Source organism: Lithobates pipiens, unplaced genomic scaffold (genome assembly GCF_037356315.1).
Source record: "Lithobates pipiens isolate NorthernLeopardFrog02 unplaced genomic scaffold, aLitPip1_a1.2 Scaffold_25, whole genome shotgun sequence".
Lineage (NCBI taxonomy): Eukaryota > Metazoa > Chordata > Amphibia > Anura > Ranidae > Lithobates > Lithobates pipiens.
Genome location: NW_027507787.1, coordinates 39536760 through 39557440, shown reverse-complemented (window position 1 = coordinate 39557440; position 20681 = coordinate 39536760). Strand labels below are relative to the sequence as shown.

At 39.2% G+C, this 20681-nt stretch overlaps 1 protein-coding gene across 2 annotated transcripts in view; it reads left to right on the top strand.

Annotated features, from left to right (window-relative positions):
- Positions 1-20681, top strand: part of LOC143930218 (uncharacterized) — an 82842-nt gene that overhangs the window by 30458 nt on the left and 31703 nt on the right. For both annotated transcript variants that reach the window (XM_077454292.1, XM_077454291.1), the window contains exon 2: positions 3146-3888. In XM_077454292.1, the coding sequence (XP_077310418.1) occupies positions 3146-3888 (743 nt within the window). The remainder of the gene's footprint in view (positions 1-3145; positions 3889-20681) is intronic.

The window sequence follows — 20681 nt, the reverse complement described above, 5'->3', positions numbered from 1 at the left end:
AATGAGACATTGTAAAAAATAAATAAATAAAAAGAATAATACTGAGAGTACATTCTTGTATGGAATATTCAGGACCTAGATTTTTCGGGAGATGTTTACAGCAATGGCCCACTGCTAGAGGAAGTGGATTCGAGCAGGGATCAGGGGAAAGTATTTTTTTCTACAATGCCTCATTTTTGGCACCCCTCTGTAACATTTTTTTTGTAATTTGGGGGGCTGTCATCTAGGAGACCTTACATTTACATGCAAAGTCTGTCTGAACATCACTTGATGACACTGTTTTCCTATTGATATATATATATATATATATATATATATATATATATATATATATGCGACTATGTTTCAAAAAAAGGGAGTTTGGGACAGAATGGGACTTTAATTGTGCCTCAGAGGAGTATAATAAAAGAAACACATACTTAAATTAGAGAAAAATATACAAACTTTATTCATCTGCCTTCTGGCAGTAACTTCTGAGCATAGACAAGTTAAAATTAGTTACAGTCTTGGAATTTTGAAGTCAGGGTGTGCCAGTCCCAGAAAAATTTGAGAAAATATGGCCTATGCGTTTCGCAGACAGATCCGCTTCGTCAGGGCCTTGAGAGTAGCCCAATGGATATCACATGAATTCTAAAAATATTAATAAACAATATATAAGTAATATAGTTTGGCATGAGAAATTGAAGATAAATTTAGTAATGCATTTGTTTCACATGTTTTTTTTTTTTTCCTCCTTCCCTCTCCCCCTTCCTTCTTCATTCAATACTGTTCTTGAATTCATAAATTTTATGAAACGATACTTTCTGCAGATATACAAAATATTATATATATTTGGGCTGTTTTGTCACAGTATGTAGATACAGCTATGTTGAAACCTAAATGTATGACCTAGATGCTCGGTGGTGCTATGTTACATGGTGATCCTGTAAGAATTGTTCACAAGTTGTTTTTTATCTTCACTTAAATAATCTTTTCTCCCTTTCTCAATTTTCGTTTTTTTGGGGTTTTTTGTCGCATAGTCTTAGGGGATGGTGGCTATGCGGGAGTATTTGTGACACCATGTCCACCCCAACCCCTACACACACACATATATATATATATATATATATATATATAGTATTTTAGTCCTGATTAAGAGGACCCCCTCAGAACCCATGGATACCATAACATTTTTTAGGGGTTAATCATTTCCTAGATCTAATACAGGTTTGGTGCTCTCTTTCCTGTATGAAGGACCTTCCTGCCAAACAACTAACATCAATCTATACCTCTGCTAACAGTGATATGACACGAGAAATACATTTTGACTTTGCAATAACAATGGGGGTGAAAATGATAACTTATTTGACAGCAAATGTCTGTTGTCGGATTTTCCGAGCGTGTGTACACAAGTCCATCGGACAAAAGTCCAAAGTACAAACATGCATGCTCGGAAGCAAAGACGAGTCAGAAGTGGTCGGTCTTGTAAACTAGCATTTGTAATGGAGAATTCACATTCATGACGTGGCAAATTATGAAATCTCCAAATGCAGTGCATATTCCCTTTTTTTTTAATGGAGTAATAATGAAGCTGCTTTGCTGGTGATACTGATGGAGTTATTGCAAACTAATTTTAAAAGGCTTTTTTTTATAGTTATATCAAGAATAATATTATTATGCTTTTTCTTTGGGGGGGGGGGGGGGCAAGTTACCACAACACCCTTATGCCGTAGTTTTTAAGTTCAAAGATACAACTGTGTTGGTGTCCCTTGTCAATTTTACTTTGTATTTTTTTAAATGTAATTGCCTACTCCCAAACTGTCATTTGAAGTGAAACACATAGCCAAGTGTTATTCTACACATTTTTTTTTTTTATTGTGCATTAAAAAAAAAGAAAACAATTAAATTAGACATGCTATCTAAAAAGTGCATTCTATGCATCCAAAAATATAGAAAAATAATCAAATCATTATTCAACCAAAGAAAAATGTCAAAGCAATAACTTCAAGGCCAATAAAAAATAACACGTTATCTCCTCCGATTCTGAAACATGGCTGGTTGACGAACGGCCGCTCAGAAACAAATGCAAAATTAAAAGTGCAAAATTAAAAGTGCGAATCAACATTCACCAAACTTCTACTAACACGAAATTAGCAGAAGGAGCCCAAAGGCTAGCGCTAAAGAGCTGAAAAACAACGTAGTATATCACTATGTTCTTTATTGTTGGCTAACAATTGTGTGGCCTTGTGTATGCATGACAAGTTTGGGCCAACACCTTTTGGACAAAATTCCATGGTTTTGTTGGCAGAAAGTCCAGTGTTTTTGAGGCATTAGAGTGTATTAGTATGCATTTGTGAATGTGTTCAGTGCAGCAATGATATGATGTATGTGGATATTTTCTTTTGCACGATGGCAAAGTACAGAATAGAGTTTTGTATAAGATTGTATATGATTTTATAAGGTTGATAATGAACAATGTTACTATTTGTAATGATCCTCCAAGGAAACAGCGGACAAAATTTGTTTGTAATGTGTGAAATGGTTGTATGTCATGAATATTTATTCACACGTTATAAAAGTTGTGAGATGGCACATTTAATGAAAGTAAGCCAATAGACTATGTCCATTTACTGATGATGGAATTTCTCAGAGGCTCTACAGAATTTCATTTGCAGTATTGGAGCTACACAGTCAAATTCATCACATATACATCAAACGAAAAGGTAAAAAAAAAAACGAATTGGACTACTCCATTTGAGGACATACAGAAAATCTTTGTGTTTATAAAATGTGCACAGCTAAATTTTATTGCCAGCACCACCTTAAAGTTAATGTTTCAAATTTACATGCTAGAAAGCTGAATTAAATGCTTGCCAATGGAACCTTTGAGAGATGGGGGAAGTTGTTGGAGTCAACACATCTCTGCCCAATCAGTAATGGAATTACCGGTACCTTTTCTTTCTAAAAATATGAACACATTTTGATAAGACTATTTTAACTTAACTGCTAACTTTAAAGCATAGAGCCTGAAGTTTAAAGCCCATCTCCTGCCCCCACCCGCCCCCTGCTTTAATGTAAAGCCCAGCATCTAAATTCTATGAACTTTTATTGCTGCAACCTAACGTAGCTGTAATCTGAATATGTTTTTTCTTTTTTTTTTGGTCAGGAAAGAAAGGCATTTCTTCAGATGGAGAGGTAGTTCTGACTCACATGAAGAAATTAATACATGATTATGACAGTGACCAATTTGGATCTCAGAGTTTAAATGGAGATGCCTTAGCTCACACAGACACAGCTTCAGACTGTCCATCAGATGTGCCAGTTAAAGAATCCAGCACATGTGGGATGGTGGTATCTGATCCCCTTCAGCAGTTCAAAAGACTGTATAAATTTGAGTCAGAAGATTCTGGAGTTGAGATGCCAAGTGGAGCCAACTCACCCTCTACACCTAAAGGATCAGAGAAGAGTTTTGTGATGCATAGTAGAGATTCCTCCTGTGATTCAGGGGTGCTCAGCGCATCATCTTCACCAACTGTAGGCCACATGGAAATTAATGCAGGTACACATGTAGACAACGCCAATAACTTTCTCTCTAATACTGAACACTCTAAGGAGTATAATGACAATGGCAAAGACAATGCTGAAGACCAAGAAAACACCATAGAAGATTTTATTGACTGCCAGGAAGAGGAGGAATTGGATTTGCCACCATGCAGTGATGAAAATGACTGCACAGACAACACATTGTACTGTACAGCACTCTCATCCACAATAGAGGAAGATACAAAAGCTGTGAATGACTTTTACAAGGACACATTTGATGAAATTCAGGGTTTGCATCAGTTGAAAAGATGCCAAACAAGTGACAGTCTAGATGAATATATGGATGAATGTTGTCGACTGAGTGAGGTAAGAAGATATCTATATTATGTATATCTAACTGATTATGCTGTTGCCTGCTATATGTATACATTTTGTGAACTTAGAATATGTTTATGGATTTCAAAACGAATTGAGAAATACGGGTCAACAAGGCAAAGTGCTACACGCAGTTTCCAAAATAATAATAATTTTAATATTTTTTTATATATATATAAATTGGATATAAATTTTGGATAGATTGAGTTTGAAGAACTGGTGTGACATCCAAGTTGATATGTCTGTTAGAAAATTAGTGATGCTCAAATTGATCGTTTTGGGATGTTGATTTCTTGAGGTTGATTAACTAAAGGATTTGGGAATGTTCTTGCAACAAATTGTGTGGATTTCTATTTCAGTTATCCAAGCATGTGGAGATGGCGGGGATTTTCTTCCATGATTGGATAATTAAAGTAAATCTTCTCACATTTTGTTGTGTCAACATTTTCAAATCGTTTAGTTTAGTGTGTTAATGCCCTAGGATCTGTTGTTTTCAGTGTCAACTAAAGACTATCAAACTATCAAACTATCTGTACTGATTCTTAGTAACACTTAAAATTAAAACTCTTATTCTTTCTTTTTTGATGCGGAACTGAATAAGATTGGTAGTTGTGGGAAATCTGTGATAGCTCTTACTTGCGGCATGTTCATACACGAAGCCTGTTGTACAAAGTGACATAAATATCATTTAGTAGATAGCCTAAGGCTGGGAATGGATTTTTGAACTCAACTTGAGATCACTTCTTAGACTGTACAGGTGTGGAAAAGTGTGTATCATAAAGTATCTATGCAGCAATTGCAGCTGCTTGACTTGAGTGATAAGTGGTTGGACCTTTGTTAGATTTTGCTATGAGGTCTAGGTGTTGGTGCTGCTGATCTCTTTGATTCTGCTGGGACAGATAATTGCATATACTGCACAATTAAATTTTTTTCCCCAAGTCATTTCATATTCAGGAATACAAACTTAAAGTGTATCTAGGGCCAAAACATAATTTCATTGTTTTAGACACTCTTACAGAAAGTCAGAGGAAATCCAAAATGTATGGTTGTCACCTGAACAGATGGGGAGGGACACTTTTCTTTTACAAAGGTTTTTATTAGTAAGTAGCATAGTACAGCTTCTGTGAATGGAGGAGCTGGGTGAAAGGGGCAGGCTTAGTCAGGCACTCTTGATGAGTGCCTGTCATAGCTGCCTTGGGTCTATTAACCTCTGCTGCACCGGAAGATTATGGCAGCAGGGGTTGGGTGGTATGAAGATTTCAACTAAACCAGAAGGCAGCACAAGGGACACATCACACACACACAAGGTAAGTAATGTCCCTTGTACTGGTTGCTTATGTTGCTGTTTTAACTACTCTTGCTTTAACAATGCTGGGGCAAGGCCATACTGTACTCAACACAACACAAAATAATGTGCTTAACAGAGGCACCCAAGGTAAAATATCCTCCTGTAATCTCTGTTTTATTTTGGCCACCCAGCACCAGAACTTATTAATGGCATTATTTGATAAAATATAGGTCATCACGCTGTCATTATATGTTCCATCTCTTTATGACACTGTAAAGATTAAGAAACAATGATAATGTACCACTGGCAGCCCTTGTGCTTTCTATATATCTGGTAGATGAGTTACAGGTTTAGGATAGTATCGTATTAGACTGTTTGCTGTAATAAGCACCATATCTATCAAGGAAACAATGCTGCTGACTAATCAAAAGATTTCTTTGATCAACCAGTGCTTGGATCTCTAGCCAGCTGTCTGAGTCTTTCAATGTCTTGTACAGTAAAACCTTGCCTTCAAATTAGCAGGTTGTTGAAATAAGCACCTCTCTTTCCCCTCTAATGATTACAGTCAGCCAGCAGTGTGATTTAACAATAGTGGTTACATAGCATAACAAGCATGGCACACGTAATGCCTTTTAGTGTGGTCTGAGTGGTAAAGAAAGATTTTAACAAAGCAATTTCACCTAGGAGCATCTGTGTACAGTCCTGAAAGGTAGAAGAAACCTTTTCCCAGTACGAAGAGGCAAACTAACACTACAGAGGTTGATAATAGTTAATCATTGGCAGCTAGGCCTGTTGAATAAGTGCATTCTGGACATCTGACAAACCATGTCTTTTTGACAAAAGAAAATATTTGAGCTTCTCGGATAACTGTAGTTATTGTAACCAGTAGAATGTGGCAGAACGCTGTGTTTTATGGAGCTTACTCCACTGGTAAAGTAAACCTGAATTTTTTGGCTCAGAGAAACAAAGTGATTTAGTATCATGAAGTTGGCATAGTGCCCTACGTAATATACTCATCCTGGGCCTGGACTTACAATTTGGCAAGGCTGGCATTAGGACTGAGCTCTCTGTGAGCTATTATGGACTGGCCTTAGCTAACATGGACTGCTCTTGATAAATGGGATATCTGTGTAAAAAACAAAAAGTAAGCTGCTCTGTGTAAAATAATTTGCTGAATAAACATTTAATATACATTTTATTAGGTAGTTAAGCCATACATAGATTATTTTTATTTTTTTGCTTGACCAGCCTATTGAATTAAAAAAATGTATTTGATTCCCCCATCCACATCCAATCCTCCCCGCTATGCTATTATATTCTGACAGTGGTAAGACTAAGACCTCCCCACTGTCACAATACACTGACTAGCATTGCATTCTAGCACTGATCGAGCAGTGAAAACCGACAGGGTAGTTGAACAGAAGTTGATTGGTAGACAACCACAGCGTCCTTACATGGATTGAAATCCAGCTTTAGTCTTTTTTAAAAATTTAAATAACAACAACAAACATGTCATACTTACCTGCAATGTGCAATGGTTATGCACATAGCAGCTCTGATCCTCCTCCACTCGAGTCCGCTGCCAGCAATCTGGGCCCCTCCCCCTTACCGAGTGCTGCCTGCTTGGGGGGCACTTATGTGTGCTTGCTCCTGAGCAAGCTCTCTATGTCCACAGAGCTTAGCCCCTGCCCCCTGCACAGCGTTCTGCCACATTCTACTGGTTACAATAGCTTAGTTCCTGCCCCCTGCTCCCGCATCACTGGCTGCGACTAACAGCAGTGGGAGCCAATGACTCCTGCTGCTGTATCTCATCCAATGAAAAGAGAGAGACCCGTCAGAGCCTCGGCTCTCATGCACATCACTGGATCAGGATCCGACTTAGGTAAATATTAGAAGGGCTGAAGGGGGAGCTGCACACTGAAGGTAAAAAAACTTTTAGCATTTACAACCGCTTTAAGCGTTATTCTCTACAGTGACAACACAGAAGCAATACAAACTTAATAGGGGTTATAATCCTTCACTACTTTACACAAAACTAGGAAAAAAAGGTTTAGACTATACACACACTTAAAGCATAAGGTCTAAAGAAGGAAGATGACAAATTAGCAAATTAGAGCTTCTCTGTGCCTAATCTTAACAGGAAGGATTATGTTTCAAGAAAAAGCTTTTGGAGTCATGTACATTGTAGGTTTGTAAATGCAGTGACTTCCGTCATTAGGCTAGATCGGGCATTGTACCTCAATCCATACATTCCTATTTAAGAACTCAAAAGCATTCCACCTTTCTAAGCAGTCCCTAATTAGTGGCCATTGGAGGTCACATGGAACAGACCAATATGACACAATACACAAAGAACATTTGGCTAGTAATATTTAAACAAACCACTGTAAAGGTTTAAAAATGGCATAACTGAAATATATGGGGAATGCGTTGCTGCGTCAATTGATTACCTTTGTGCCTACATTGTTTTATTCTGAATAAACATCAATCTACTTTTTCAACTCAGGTTCAACAATGTGTAAATAATTTAAGTTTCAAGTCAGTACAAACATTATTGTTGAATGGGGCTTTAGGAACAGTTTGGCGCCCGCCCAGCCCCTTTTGCTTCCATACTTCAGAAGCTCAGGTTTGGAGAAATAAATGCTGACAGACAAACACTTGTTTAATGTTCAAACTGTACCGTCGCTGAGCCTTTAAAGCAATCTTGTAATTTATCTGTAGAAGAAAAAAAGTAAATTGTGACAGGAGTTATTGTATTTGGTTAAACATTTATTTTCAGATGACATTAATCTCATGAGAACACAGTAAACATCACTGAAGAAATTAAACGGTATTAAAGGATTGGATGATATGTTTACTCTGTGACTCTCTGAGTTTACTCATAGTAGATCAGATGATAACCTCTGTGTAATACTGACCCTACATGTGCAGATTTCTAAGGTGACATACGTTCCAGGGACATGGTAAAATACCCGTGATGCATTGAAAAAATTATCATTTTATTTTACGTAAGTAATCCTTCACGACAGTTGAAAAATAAAACATGTAACTTGTTCTGTGCCATGCCCGTTATGCTTGATCCTAGGCGATTAGACATGCATACAATAAATCAGACAGGCAAGCAATAATCTGTCTGTGTAATCTAGTTGTTTTACCAAACAGTTTTGTTTTTTATTCATCAAATAAATATATCTACCTCAACAGAACGATGAATTGTGCTGTGAAATTGCAGAGTTGTCTTTGCAATCATTCAAAATGTTGAGTGGCCAACAGAGGAACTCTCAACATCTTCCATTTGATGTTTTTATTATTAATACCATACAGGATTTAAATAGCGGCAACAGTTTGTGCAGCACAATACAAAATTAAGGCTGACATTATAGTTACAATACAATATGGTACAAGAGGATTCAGAGGGCCCTGCTTGTTAGAGCTTACAATCTAGGAGGGAGGCTAAATTGATACAAAAGGTAATAACTGTGAGGGATGAGCTGATGGAAAAACACAGTGTGTTAGAAGCAGGATAGGCGTCTTTAAAGAGAAGGGTTTTCAGGGATCGTCTAAAGTTGGATAGATTAGGAGATAGTTGGACAGATTTGGGTAGGGAGCACCAAAGGATGGAAGAAGCTCGGGAGAAATCCTGGAGGCGAGCATGGGAAGTGGTGACAAGTGAATTAGAGAGCAGGGGGTCTTGGGAGCACCCAAGAGAGCGGTTTGGTTGATATTTTGAGACCAGGTTAGTGATGTAGCTGGCGGCAAAGTTGTGGATAACTTTATAAGTTGTTGTTAGTACTTTGAATCTTATTCGTTGGGTGAGCGGAAGCCAGTGGAGGGATTGGCAGAGAGGCATACTAGACACTGAATGGTTGGTAAGGTGGATGAGTCTGGCAGCAGCATTCCTATGTAAAGGTAATCCAAAGAGGAGAGAGTTGCAGTAGTGAAGGCAAGAGATAACCAGGGAGTGAATAAAAAGCTTTGTGGTGTCATTTGTTAAAAAGGGGCATATTCTGGAGATGTTGCGGAGGTGAGGACATTCACTCTAAAAGCCTGTGTATGCTGACCAGTATTTTCTGTGTAGGCTGGCTGAGCACTGTTCAACCACAGATTAACTGTACTCATCTTCTTGAGTACACTGGTAACACAGGTATGAAAAGAACACTGCTGTACATGAACCCTGGAAAAACGATTGAAATGAGGACACCTATAAAACCACAAGAAAGTCTAACCGTACCTCACTTTATCCAAAACAAAAATGTTTAAGTGTGTTCTAGATGAACCTTTGCCAAACTTTATACTCCACAGGAACCCTTGGATGCCTTCCTTACATAAGTGGTCAGCATGAAGAATGCCTCTTTACATTGGTGGTCAGGGGGAGAATTCCTCTCTTACATAGGTGGTAAGTGAGAAGAATTCCTCCCTTTATGCTGGTTGTTAATGGGAAGAATGCCCCTCTTACAGACAGTTAAAAAGATCATTGGTGTCATTCCACTGGCTCTGCCAAGTGCCTTTGGACATGCAACTATTCAAGCCCGATCAGATGGGTTGGACGTAAATAAACTACAGCTCAAAGAACCACTAGCAACCTCTGACAAAACTCTAGAGTTCCACAGACATTTTGTTGAGAAAGCTTGTTCTAGATGCTTATTAGTGCAAGCATATACAGTTGCTTGCGTTTACCTTTGTGCACACAGGGTATAAGTTAGAGGAGTAGAACATGTGTGAGCAGTTGGCACAGACTCAGGAACTTGCATCAGCAGAGAAATACTGTTGGTGGGACCCATGCTGTTTGTATTGCCTGGATTTCGATGCAGACTGTATGCTTGTAGTAGGGAGGATAAAAAATATGTCACTGCTGCAGGCAAGATAATATTTCTGTGAAGATGCATCTGTTTAGCCTAAGTACAAAGAACTTCATTTTGAATAGAAAATGTTTTCCTTTTCATAGTTACCGTACATAGTTAGTCTGGTTGAAAAAAGACACAAGTCCATCTAGTTCAACCAATGTTTTCATGGGAAAATATTTTTGAACTGTACTTTTTAAGAGGAATGAAACTGTACAGTCAATACCCTTTGATTTTCCAACACGTGATCAGTCAGTTCTCAGGCTTAGAGGCGGCAGGAAACAGCTGTAGCATCGAACCGATGCTGAATCAGGTAGGTAAGTATGTATGTTTTTTACAATCCCACACTTCTACTTTAAAATTCAGCTTTAAGTGGCTGCCTAAAATGTCGTTTATAACAATTTTCCCAAGGTTTAATTACTCATCCTTTAAAATGCAGATGGTGAAACTGTGCCTGGGGTTACCAGCTGGCTATCTAGACACAAAGGCATGGACAGTGCTTACTTATTCAACACTAAGTTTTTATTTTTATATCTTTTCGTGTAACTCGTATTCTCTCAAACCCCATCATTTCCTGTGTAGGAAATAGCAAGCACATTGTTATTCCAGCAGCATGAAAGGGAAAAAAATCTATTGCAGAATTATATTAAACGTGCATGAACACATTATGTTTCAAGATAGACTAGGTAGACCACAAAACCTCATTGTAAACAATGACAATACTTTATAGAATGAAATTCAGAATTCATGTTTTGAGTTTTTAAAAATCGTAACCATGAAAACATATAGCAATTCATTATAAAATAAGCTTGAATCACCTTACATTACCCATGTTCTTGTACAGTACTTTTGTTGCTGTTTAGGCTTATAGTCATGTCTGTGTTAAAGCTTGTTGGAGGCCTTATTGGTGGAGTGAGGTATACAAGTAAAGAATGTTAAATTATGTTCACCCCAATTAATGCCCAATCCTGCCCCATGTACTGAAAGTTCTGTGAACTGCATCTTCTTATCTCCTGAATTCAGTGATCTCCTGCAGATTTCTACTTTTCCATCTTCTAGGGGAAACCTAGGAGTAGGCTGACACAAAACTGACTGATCAACAGGACAGGAGCACAAGGGGAAATATAATTTTTACTCTATAAAAAGGGATACTCTATATATGGCTTGTAATTATTGCAGGCCATATAACCAATTTTGAGTACAACATCTGAGCAATTATTTGACCATGAGAGGGGCAGTATTAGGTTCTTCTGCTTTTTCTAACTATCAGAAGTGCTCTTACAGAATGTCCCACTACCGCTCACTCTCTGTGAGACTCCGTGTACTTGCCTTAGAAAAGATAAACATTTTTCTCTTTCCAGTTTTGAACATATACTGTATGTGTGTGCTTTTTACTCCTACTATACCTAACTAACTTTACGAGACAGTATAACCATACATGGCTTTAATTACTCAGTTTGTAGAACAGTAAACCCTCCTTAAAACTAGAGGTATATAGGATTATTCCTCATTTCAGGACAGTGGATGAAGCCAAATCATTCCTTTATGCCCCATCATCCAGATGCACATCCAGAAACACTGGGTCATGGTGCAAATATAGTATAATATTATAGAGCCAGGTTTGAAATAAATGTCTCCATAATATGAGACTATATTTGCACTATACATCAGCTTTTCTGGATGTGCATCTGGATGATGGTGCATTAACAATTTTCATGCCCCGCCTACTGTCCTGCAATAAGGAATCATTTTCTTTTTGGGGTATGTGATGGAATGGGACATGTAAATACCTTCTGCTCTAAGAGTGCACTCACACTGGGCATGGATGAACAAAACCATGCCCGAGTTTGACTGTCCCCTCTCCCAATTCACTGGTTCACATTCACACTATACTATAGTCCAGTGTTCCTGGGAATACTTACATCATCACCTCTGCCAACTAGACCAAAGGGATCCCTGCTTCTGTACTCTATATAGTGATCTATCTAGTTCTGTATTCAGACATGGTGTCCACTCACAGTGATTGGAACTGTACTGGACCACAAGTGAACCATGACTGGGACCACCTCTTTCAAGTGCACCTACATTACACAAACAAACCAGACCAGGGAGGGTGAACCATGCCCCCTAAGAAGGTTTTTACTGTGCTATACCTAATCTTATGGAAAATGGCAGGCTTGTCAGTCTTTTGTCTTCAGCCTATGTATGAGTAAAAGCTTGATTCTCATTATCAATGTCTTAAAAAATGTAGAGAAGAAGGGGGCACACCCCAAAAGCTTATCCTAAAAAAATTGGATATTAGTGCAAATTTAAAAAAAGTATCTAGGACAGTACTCGATTGTTTCCGTTTAAAAAATGTAGAAAAACCAGCACATTTCTTCATAACCACATATGAAATCTTTATTAGCGCAAAAACAGGGTAAAAGTTATCATCCATGGAATATCTTGCACCTTTTAATTTTTAATACACTACCCATTTACTTATTTCACATTGCTCTGAGATAAACAGGTGAGATTCAGACTGAAACATAGTATGTTCAATTTACAATCTGTTGTGACTTCCTCTTTATTCGGCCAGATAATCCAGTACTAAGGCTGTAAGAACATCAGGTCTTTGAGCATATCCTGAACCTCATCTTAGAGGAAGCCAGAAACAAGAAGGGGATAATCCTGCTGTGATGTTGTTCCCAGCAGTGCCTTTTATTCCTGACTACTAGGATGTTATGGAAAGAAATCCAACTTAAACAATGCTTTGTGCCTTCCGCAGGGAATTGGGGTTCTACACAAACCAAGGGGGAATCGTGGTAAATTTATCATTGTTACGTCATGTTTGTTAGTTAAGGGAAACAAAGCATAGATACATTACTAAAACAGGCGCAGATAGAATTGTATGTGAAACAAAGGGTAGATAATACAGAGTACGAACTTGGGCCTTCAGCAAATTGACAGTAAATAAACTTTTGCAGTGAATGATGTATTTTATGTCCACTGGCTACTGGAGAATATTGACAGGAAACATTTTAAATATACACACCAATCCTCGTGCTAGCAATGGAACGTGCACAAAGGAATAAACACCAAAAAACTATCCAAATATCACAAGCAGCTATACAATACACTGGTAAACATTTTTTTAAGCTCCTTTGTGCAGAACTTTGTCAAAACCCATCTGAACAAAAAAGTGAACTACTGATAAACACGTACTTAAGTTAAAGTAGAACTAAATGCAAACTTTTTTTGCTCATTTTGAGTAGTGTGAGGGGGGAGTTTAACCCTGGTCAGGTTTTTCTGCCATCTGTGTCCCATTGGGTAGAGTTCCATCACTTTCTGTCCCTTAGCCAAAACAGGAAGTGGAAGAGAATTGCTCCTAAATGAGAAAATCCCTGGTTGTCACCAGGGTTGCCAGAACTAATGTCCCCATTGAAATATTTGCCTTCTATTACTATTCTGGTAAAAACCCAAACTTTGCAATTTTCTTTCACTTTCAATGATAATGGTAAACAAAACAAATAGAGAGCGCGAATCCCCCTAATGGGAGCACAGACAACAAAAAAATATGTGACATGTGTTCTAAGTATATACCATAAACTGTAGATAACTGTGCAGCCATTCTTTGGAAGATGTATGTAGAAAAAGGAGCTTGCGTAGAGACAAGAATAACTGGCAAACGTAAATGTATAAAAAGCTCTTTGTTGAGCAATAATCAACAAACAAGCAATAATAAATCCAACATCGTATTCTCAAAACATTTTTGTTTTTTAATGACTTTTTCAAGAGACAGCCTATCTCTTGATGGAACATGCCAGCAATGACCATTTTATTTTTGCCTGTTTGTACCTCATTTCTCAATATGGAGCTTTATATACATTTCATTTTGCCTTTCTCCTCATTTCTACATAAGCTCCTTTCTCTACATCCGCCTTCCAAAGACTAATGGCTATAGGTGTGATCGGGGATCCTGGGGAGAATGTTGAGACTGAGACAGTGACAGTGTCTCCAAGAGTTGGTACTTCTCATATATACAGCAGTGTGGACACAAGTCTACTTATATTTTAGCTGTTTTTTAGACCTATGTCCCAGATTAGGATCTCATTTACATTCATGCATTGTGTAAATGCATGTGCATTAATGCACATTATTGCACAAATTAATATGCATTAAATTAAGACCGTCCAATGAAATCAATAAACTTTTGACATACCAAAACACCCTAAAATCTTGTTCACACTGCGTGTATCGGCTGTTTCTCAGACGGAAACGTGTGTCACGCATGGGGCAGCCCATTATTTCTAGTAGTGTGTACATGTGCACATTTTTTATGTTGTATTAAACACATAGCGCTGAAGTTTTTGGCTTCTAAGAAACATTTCAAGATGGAAAGCACCTGACATTTTCATAAATATATTCTAGAACAATGACAAACAATTCCATTCATGTTGTGGCATTCAGGTAATTTGTATTGTTTAAAATTCTGTATTGGCTGTCTTTTTACTTCATGGTTCAACGAAACTGAAAAATATAATACCTACAAAAGACCACAGTGCAAATTCCATACAACTTGCCAAGCCTGTTAAAGAAAAGTCAACAGGGGAGTGAAGAATCTGGCACTCTGTCAACTGTCTTTTGAACTACTATGTCTGCTATGAACGCCAAAAACTGGAGTTATTTAAGGATTTAATTGATCTATCATGGATGTGTTGAGAAAACCTGAGCTGGCCATACACTAACTGATTTCTCCCACTATATTCCCACTATTGTGTTTTGACAGCAGGCCCTGTCAGCTGTCAAAATACCCTAACAACGGTTGCATCTGATTGGTTGCAGGTACTTACATAGTTACAAAGTTAGACTGGTTGTAAAAAGACACAAGACCATCTAGTTCAACCAATAACGATACTGTTTGGCCAATAATTTTCTTCCTGGCTCTTTTGATTTTTCAGTCAAGAGATATCGCATGTGAGGGTCATTTACTAAACAATCCAGATGGAAATCGATCAGTGTCTGGCTAGCTTTAGCCTAGCTAACACAAATAGGGGTTATTCTAAGCCTGAATGAAGAATCTTACATTGCAATGTGTACCATAAGCTCTGGGTGCAAGGTCCTTCTCTGGTGACTTGTGCCCCAGCACTGTTTCCAAACCACAAACACAAGTCTACATAGGTTGTGTTACAGGAGTATTATAAACACAACTACAGGTATGCTCTTGAACTATATTGCACCTGGAAAAGTGATCTTTTATGTGGTAGTGATGCTAAGGATTAGAAGATATACTGCGATAAAAGGAAATGTTCCCAAACACAGTCTGCATGACAGCCAGAGGATATCCTGTCTGCATGTACACAAGAAAGGAAGAGCCTATGTCCTATAATCTTTGACTTAGTAAAGGATAGTGTTTGTTCTTAAGGGGTAACTACAATCTTATAGATATATGTGACATATGGACAAGAAAAGAGGGAAACAGATGGCACTGGCTTGGGAAGACATAACCTGCAGGAGGTGATAACTCTTCACCACTTTACTGCAAAAAAAAATTAGTTGCAGTCTGCGTACCCACTGAAGAAAAACTTTCCATCACTTCCTGCCCTGACATTAAATGAGGGGAAATCTCTCCTATGGGATCACAGACTGGTTAGAGTTAGTCTTTAGGCTGGGTTCACACAAGTGCGAATTGGAAAAAGGCAGTTCGCACAGCAGGAGATTGTGACCGGCTCTCTATGGAGCCTGTTCACATATCTCTGCAGCGGCTCCGGTGCAATTTGCACAGGAGCTCTGTGCATCTTTTGGTCTGTTTTAGGTCCGAATTCAGTCAAAAATTCGGGCTGAAATCAGACCTGAAACAGTGAACAAGGACGCTCTGGACTCCTGCTGTGAGCCACTGCATGCTCATATGTGAACCCAGCCTTAATGTAAATAGATTTATCAATGTGTCCAAAGCGGATCTCTAATTGGCTATTAAAAAAAAGTCATCAGGGTGTGTACCCCCATATATTTCTGAATTACTGTTTGTTTTATCTTATCATATTCTAAGCTCCCGCAATCTTCCTTGTTCCAGGCCTGGAATGTGGGTGGAATCTCAACACCATCATGTACAATGTGGGGTCAACAGTGGCCGCTGATCCTGCACTGTTTGTGATGGCATTGGGAGCGGTGGCCACATGACCAGGAGGAAAAAAAGCAACACTCATAAACAAGTGTAAACATTCACAGTGCAAAGTAATGATATATAATCAAATATAATAGTGCAATAATAATCAATAAATTCATAAATAATATACTTAAAGTACAATAATAACTTGTGACAAAAAGTCCAAAAAGTGCTTGGTGCAGTCAATCTTCAGTGCACTATTTAGGAATCTGATATATTGGTTTGCACTGTGATATTTGACACTGTCTATGACCTATTCCTGTGCACTGAAGATTGACTGCGCCGAACACTTTTTGAACTTTTTGTCACAAGTTATTATTGCACTTTAAGTATTTTGTATTTATTTATTAATTTATTGATTATTATTGCACCATTATATTTGATTATATATCATTACTTTGCATTGTGAATGTTTACACTTATGTATGAATAATTTCTGGATTGAGGATCATTTGCACTTAGAACTTTATTATTTTTGCCATTGATGAATTATTTATTTGGTTACCATTTCATTTGATGATTTATATAGCATTAGTACTTTGATCACTGAGAGAGCGCCACATTTAGCTATTTTTATTTATCACTGTGTGGCAACATATTTCATGTTGGCAGCTACTCACCATTGATAGTTATTGGTTTGCACATGAGTATATTTTTATTAACAGCGGATGAAATCACTACTGATGATTTCCTACAGCATTGGGTTGTGCTCTGCTACAAAACACTTTCCTTCACCAATTTGTAGCTTAGCATAATGATTGCACTTCACTTCACACTTCATAGAAAATCATTAGGAGTGATTGTTACTAGCATTATTGCTGGTGAGCTGAAACGCAGATGAATCTCAATAACTGAGCACTTCAGCAGCAAATTGCTTTAAAAAATTCGCTGCTAACGATCCTACAGGAAATCATTATGGTTTTCCTAGCAGCAAAGTATTGTAGCAAAAAGGGGGGTAATTGATGCTTGAAATACACCATGTGCCATCAGCCTCAAGAGGAAATTGTATTGACCCTTCTGCCTAGCAGCACTAGGGTAGGTGGTTCAAATCACAGTTACGCTACTACCTGCCTAGAATTTGCATGTTCTCCCTGGACCTGCATGGGTTTCCTCAGGGGTCCCCTGGTTTCCTCCCACACTCCAAAGACATGTTGGCAGGTTAATTGGCTCCTGTCTAAATTGTCCCTAGTATTTGTATGTATAAATGTAATGTAGCACCCTAGTCCTGGGTGGCTAGGGCCGGAGTGGATGAATGTCAAACAGCTCCTGGCTGCTAGGCCTGAAGCCTGAGGAATATCTGGGAGTCCTATTGCTAGGTCTATGTGAGGCCTATCCAGTAGTTCAGGGTTCTGCAAAGGAGGAGCAGCAAAGGTTAAGTCTGAAGCCTGGGACAGAACCGCGTGTGTTGGAGGCTCAGCCCGAGTGGAGCCTGTTTTTTGTCAGAGGTAAAGGAGAAGCAGTTGCCGAAGGGACGACCACTCCTCTTACCAGAGGTAAGTTTGGAAGGGATGAAGTTCTGAAGGAGTACCAGAGCAGACGCTTCACTAGCTGGAGAACGGTGAAACAAGTGGGAAAGCTTCAGTGGAGACTCATCTAGAAATACAGCGGGTAGCTGTGAGTAAAGCTTGAAGATAAGTACACCGGTTAGCTATGGGTGAAACTCGAGGGATCCAGCAGGTAGCTGACTGTCCAAGAAGTCTAGTGAGAGATGGCGAGCTAAGCTTGAGGATCTATAGTGGGATACTCTGAGTTAAGCTGGAAGATCTACAGTGGGATAACTGTGAGAGAAGTTTGTTGCTATAGGAGACAGCAGTTGCTAAAGATGCAGATTGCTGCATTCAGCTTAAAGACCATTTTTCTGTATTGCTGTCTGCCTAGTTCTATTTTTGTCTGCGGAGTTTGCCTGGTTGCTATTGCATTTGCCTAATGGTGTCCTGTCCCCCTCTCCCACCATTCCTGTTAAGAGATAATAAAATCTCTTTGTTAATTTTTACGAATGAAGTGAATGGCGAACAATCTTTCCACCCTGCACACACCCACTATGCCTGGTAACCTGCACCCTGAGGAGGAATGTCAGTTGTCCCTGGCTCTGGGGGGGGGGTCACCATCAGGCCCTTGGAAGTCAGAGAGACCGCTACAGTGAGTTAGGGAACTTAGATTGTAAGCTCCTTGAGGGCAGGAACTGATGTAAATGCACAATATATGTGTAAAGCCCTGCGTAAATTGATGGCGCTATATAAGTACCTGTAATAAATAAATAAATAAATAAAATACTGTTGGCCAGAAAGGGCACTGAATCACAAATAATATGTAAATAATCAGCCCCTGAAATAATGGAATTTAACAATTCCTTTGAATATGACTTGTAGTATTAATATTTTAAAGAGTACATTTTGCAGACAATGCTAAGCATTGTGCTTATTAAAACAGCATTATATAGTACGACATTGCATGTAATTCCCTGTCTGTATATCATGCCTTCACTGGGTATGTGCATGTCCCTGCCAATAATTAGTCAAATCTAGAATAAAAGATACACTTCTCTGTATGTTAGGTAATAATTTATCAGTACATGTTGCTGCTTCAGCACTACAGCAACAATGAAATAGTGCAGAGGCCTAACCTCTCAATTCTATCATCATTTTCTGCTTAGATAAGCATAGGAGGGAACATAGAGATACCTGGCAGTGAATGAGCGATGTAATGGCTTTGCTAACTTAATGTTTAATGTAGCTGAGGGGATGACACTGTCAGGCAGACCGAAAAGAAATAAATTAACACTTTGTAAAGTTCCTAGTCCATTCCTCATGTCTAGATGATTATGACACCCCTCCATTCACATCAAAAGGATCCCTTATTTATTGACCTGGGGCAAAACATACAGCTGTGCTGCCAGCTGCATGTCCACAAAAAGACATAATAGTAGCAGCAACGGCATAAAAGGTTTAATTCCCTGTGGAAAAAAAGACATGTGTAGGCTAGCATACCACTGTTTAGATAAGGTGTTGACCTGTGAAGCCATGTATTATAACTGTGGTGGGCGGGGATGATATTCACAAACACAAAGCGATGCAAACTGGAGTCCAGGGCTTAGTATGGGAGTTTATATGTTCACCTTATGTGTGTTTATGTTGTTTCTGGAAATATGAAGTGCTTCCCATAGTTAGAAGCATAGTAATGATGTAATTAGCTAACATGCACATGGATACAGGGCCATAATCAAACAAGGAAATTATAAGGTAACCAATAATTTTATTATTTTATACTTAATACACATACACACGTGTACCCTACAAATATGTATTGCCTGGGTGCTACTGGGCTACAAGTTCTTCTATATGTTTAGCAAGCTCAGCTATTGACCAACTGTTCACAATTGCAGATAATGAATAATTTCTATGAGAACCTTAAAGCGGGAGTCCACCGGGACTCCGCGTTTTTTTTTTTTTTTTTTAAAAGCCAGCAGCTACAAATACTGCAGCTGCTGACTTTTAAATAGTGACACTTACCTGTCCAGCGCGCCCGCGATGTCGGCACCCGAAGCCGATCGCTCGCTCGGCTGCCGGGTCCCGCCGCCATCTTGGGTATGGGAATCAGGAAATGGAGCCTTTCGGCTTCATTTCCCGGTTCCCTACTGCGCATGCGCGAGCCGCGCGGCGCAATCCGGACGGTCCCCGCTGCCTCTGGGAGCTGTGTGTTTCCCAGCAGGCAGCGGGGCACTTGCTGAAGGGGGCGGGCGCTTGCGGAACGGGGGCGTAACGTACGCCCCGTTCCGCAGAGAGCTAGCCCGGAAGTGGGTGCAGTTACCTGGATTATCCAGGTAACTGCACCCCCCTCCCCCCTGAAAGGTGCCGATTGTGGCGCCGGAGGGGGGGGGGGATTCCGATGAGCGGAGGTCCATTTTAGGGTGGACCTCCGCTTTAAAGTGTTACTAAACCCACAAGAGTAAAGCCCCATACACACAGTCTGAAATTCCAATGGAAAAGTCCGATCGGATTATGTTGTTGGAAAATCCGATCGTGTGTGGGCTCTATCAGGCTTTTTCCGTTAGATTTTTTGATGCACAAAGTTTGAGAGCAGGGTCTAAAATTTTCCGACTACAAAATCCAATCATTTAAATTCCGATCGTGTGTAGACAATTCCGACGGACAAAGTACCACGCATGCTCAGAATAAACTAAGAGATGAAAGCTATTGGCTATTGGCCCATTTATACTCCCGACGTACATGTTTGACGTCACCTCGTTCCGAACGATTGGATTTTCCGACAACTTGAGGCGACCGTGTGTATGCAAGACAAGTTTGGCCAAAAATCCGTCAAAAAAATCAGACGGATTTTGTGTTCGGAATGTCTGGCCGTGTGTATGGGGAATAAAATCAGTCTGTATATGCAGTAAAGCATGCTTGTTATACTCACTGTGGAACCTAAGGGGTTAATCCTCTGCATTGTGTAAAAAGGCTGTTTGATCCTGTCTCCCCTGATCATCTCCTTCTTCCACTGACTCCAATAT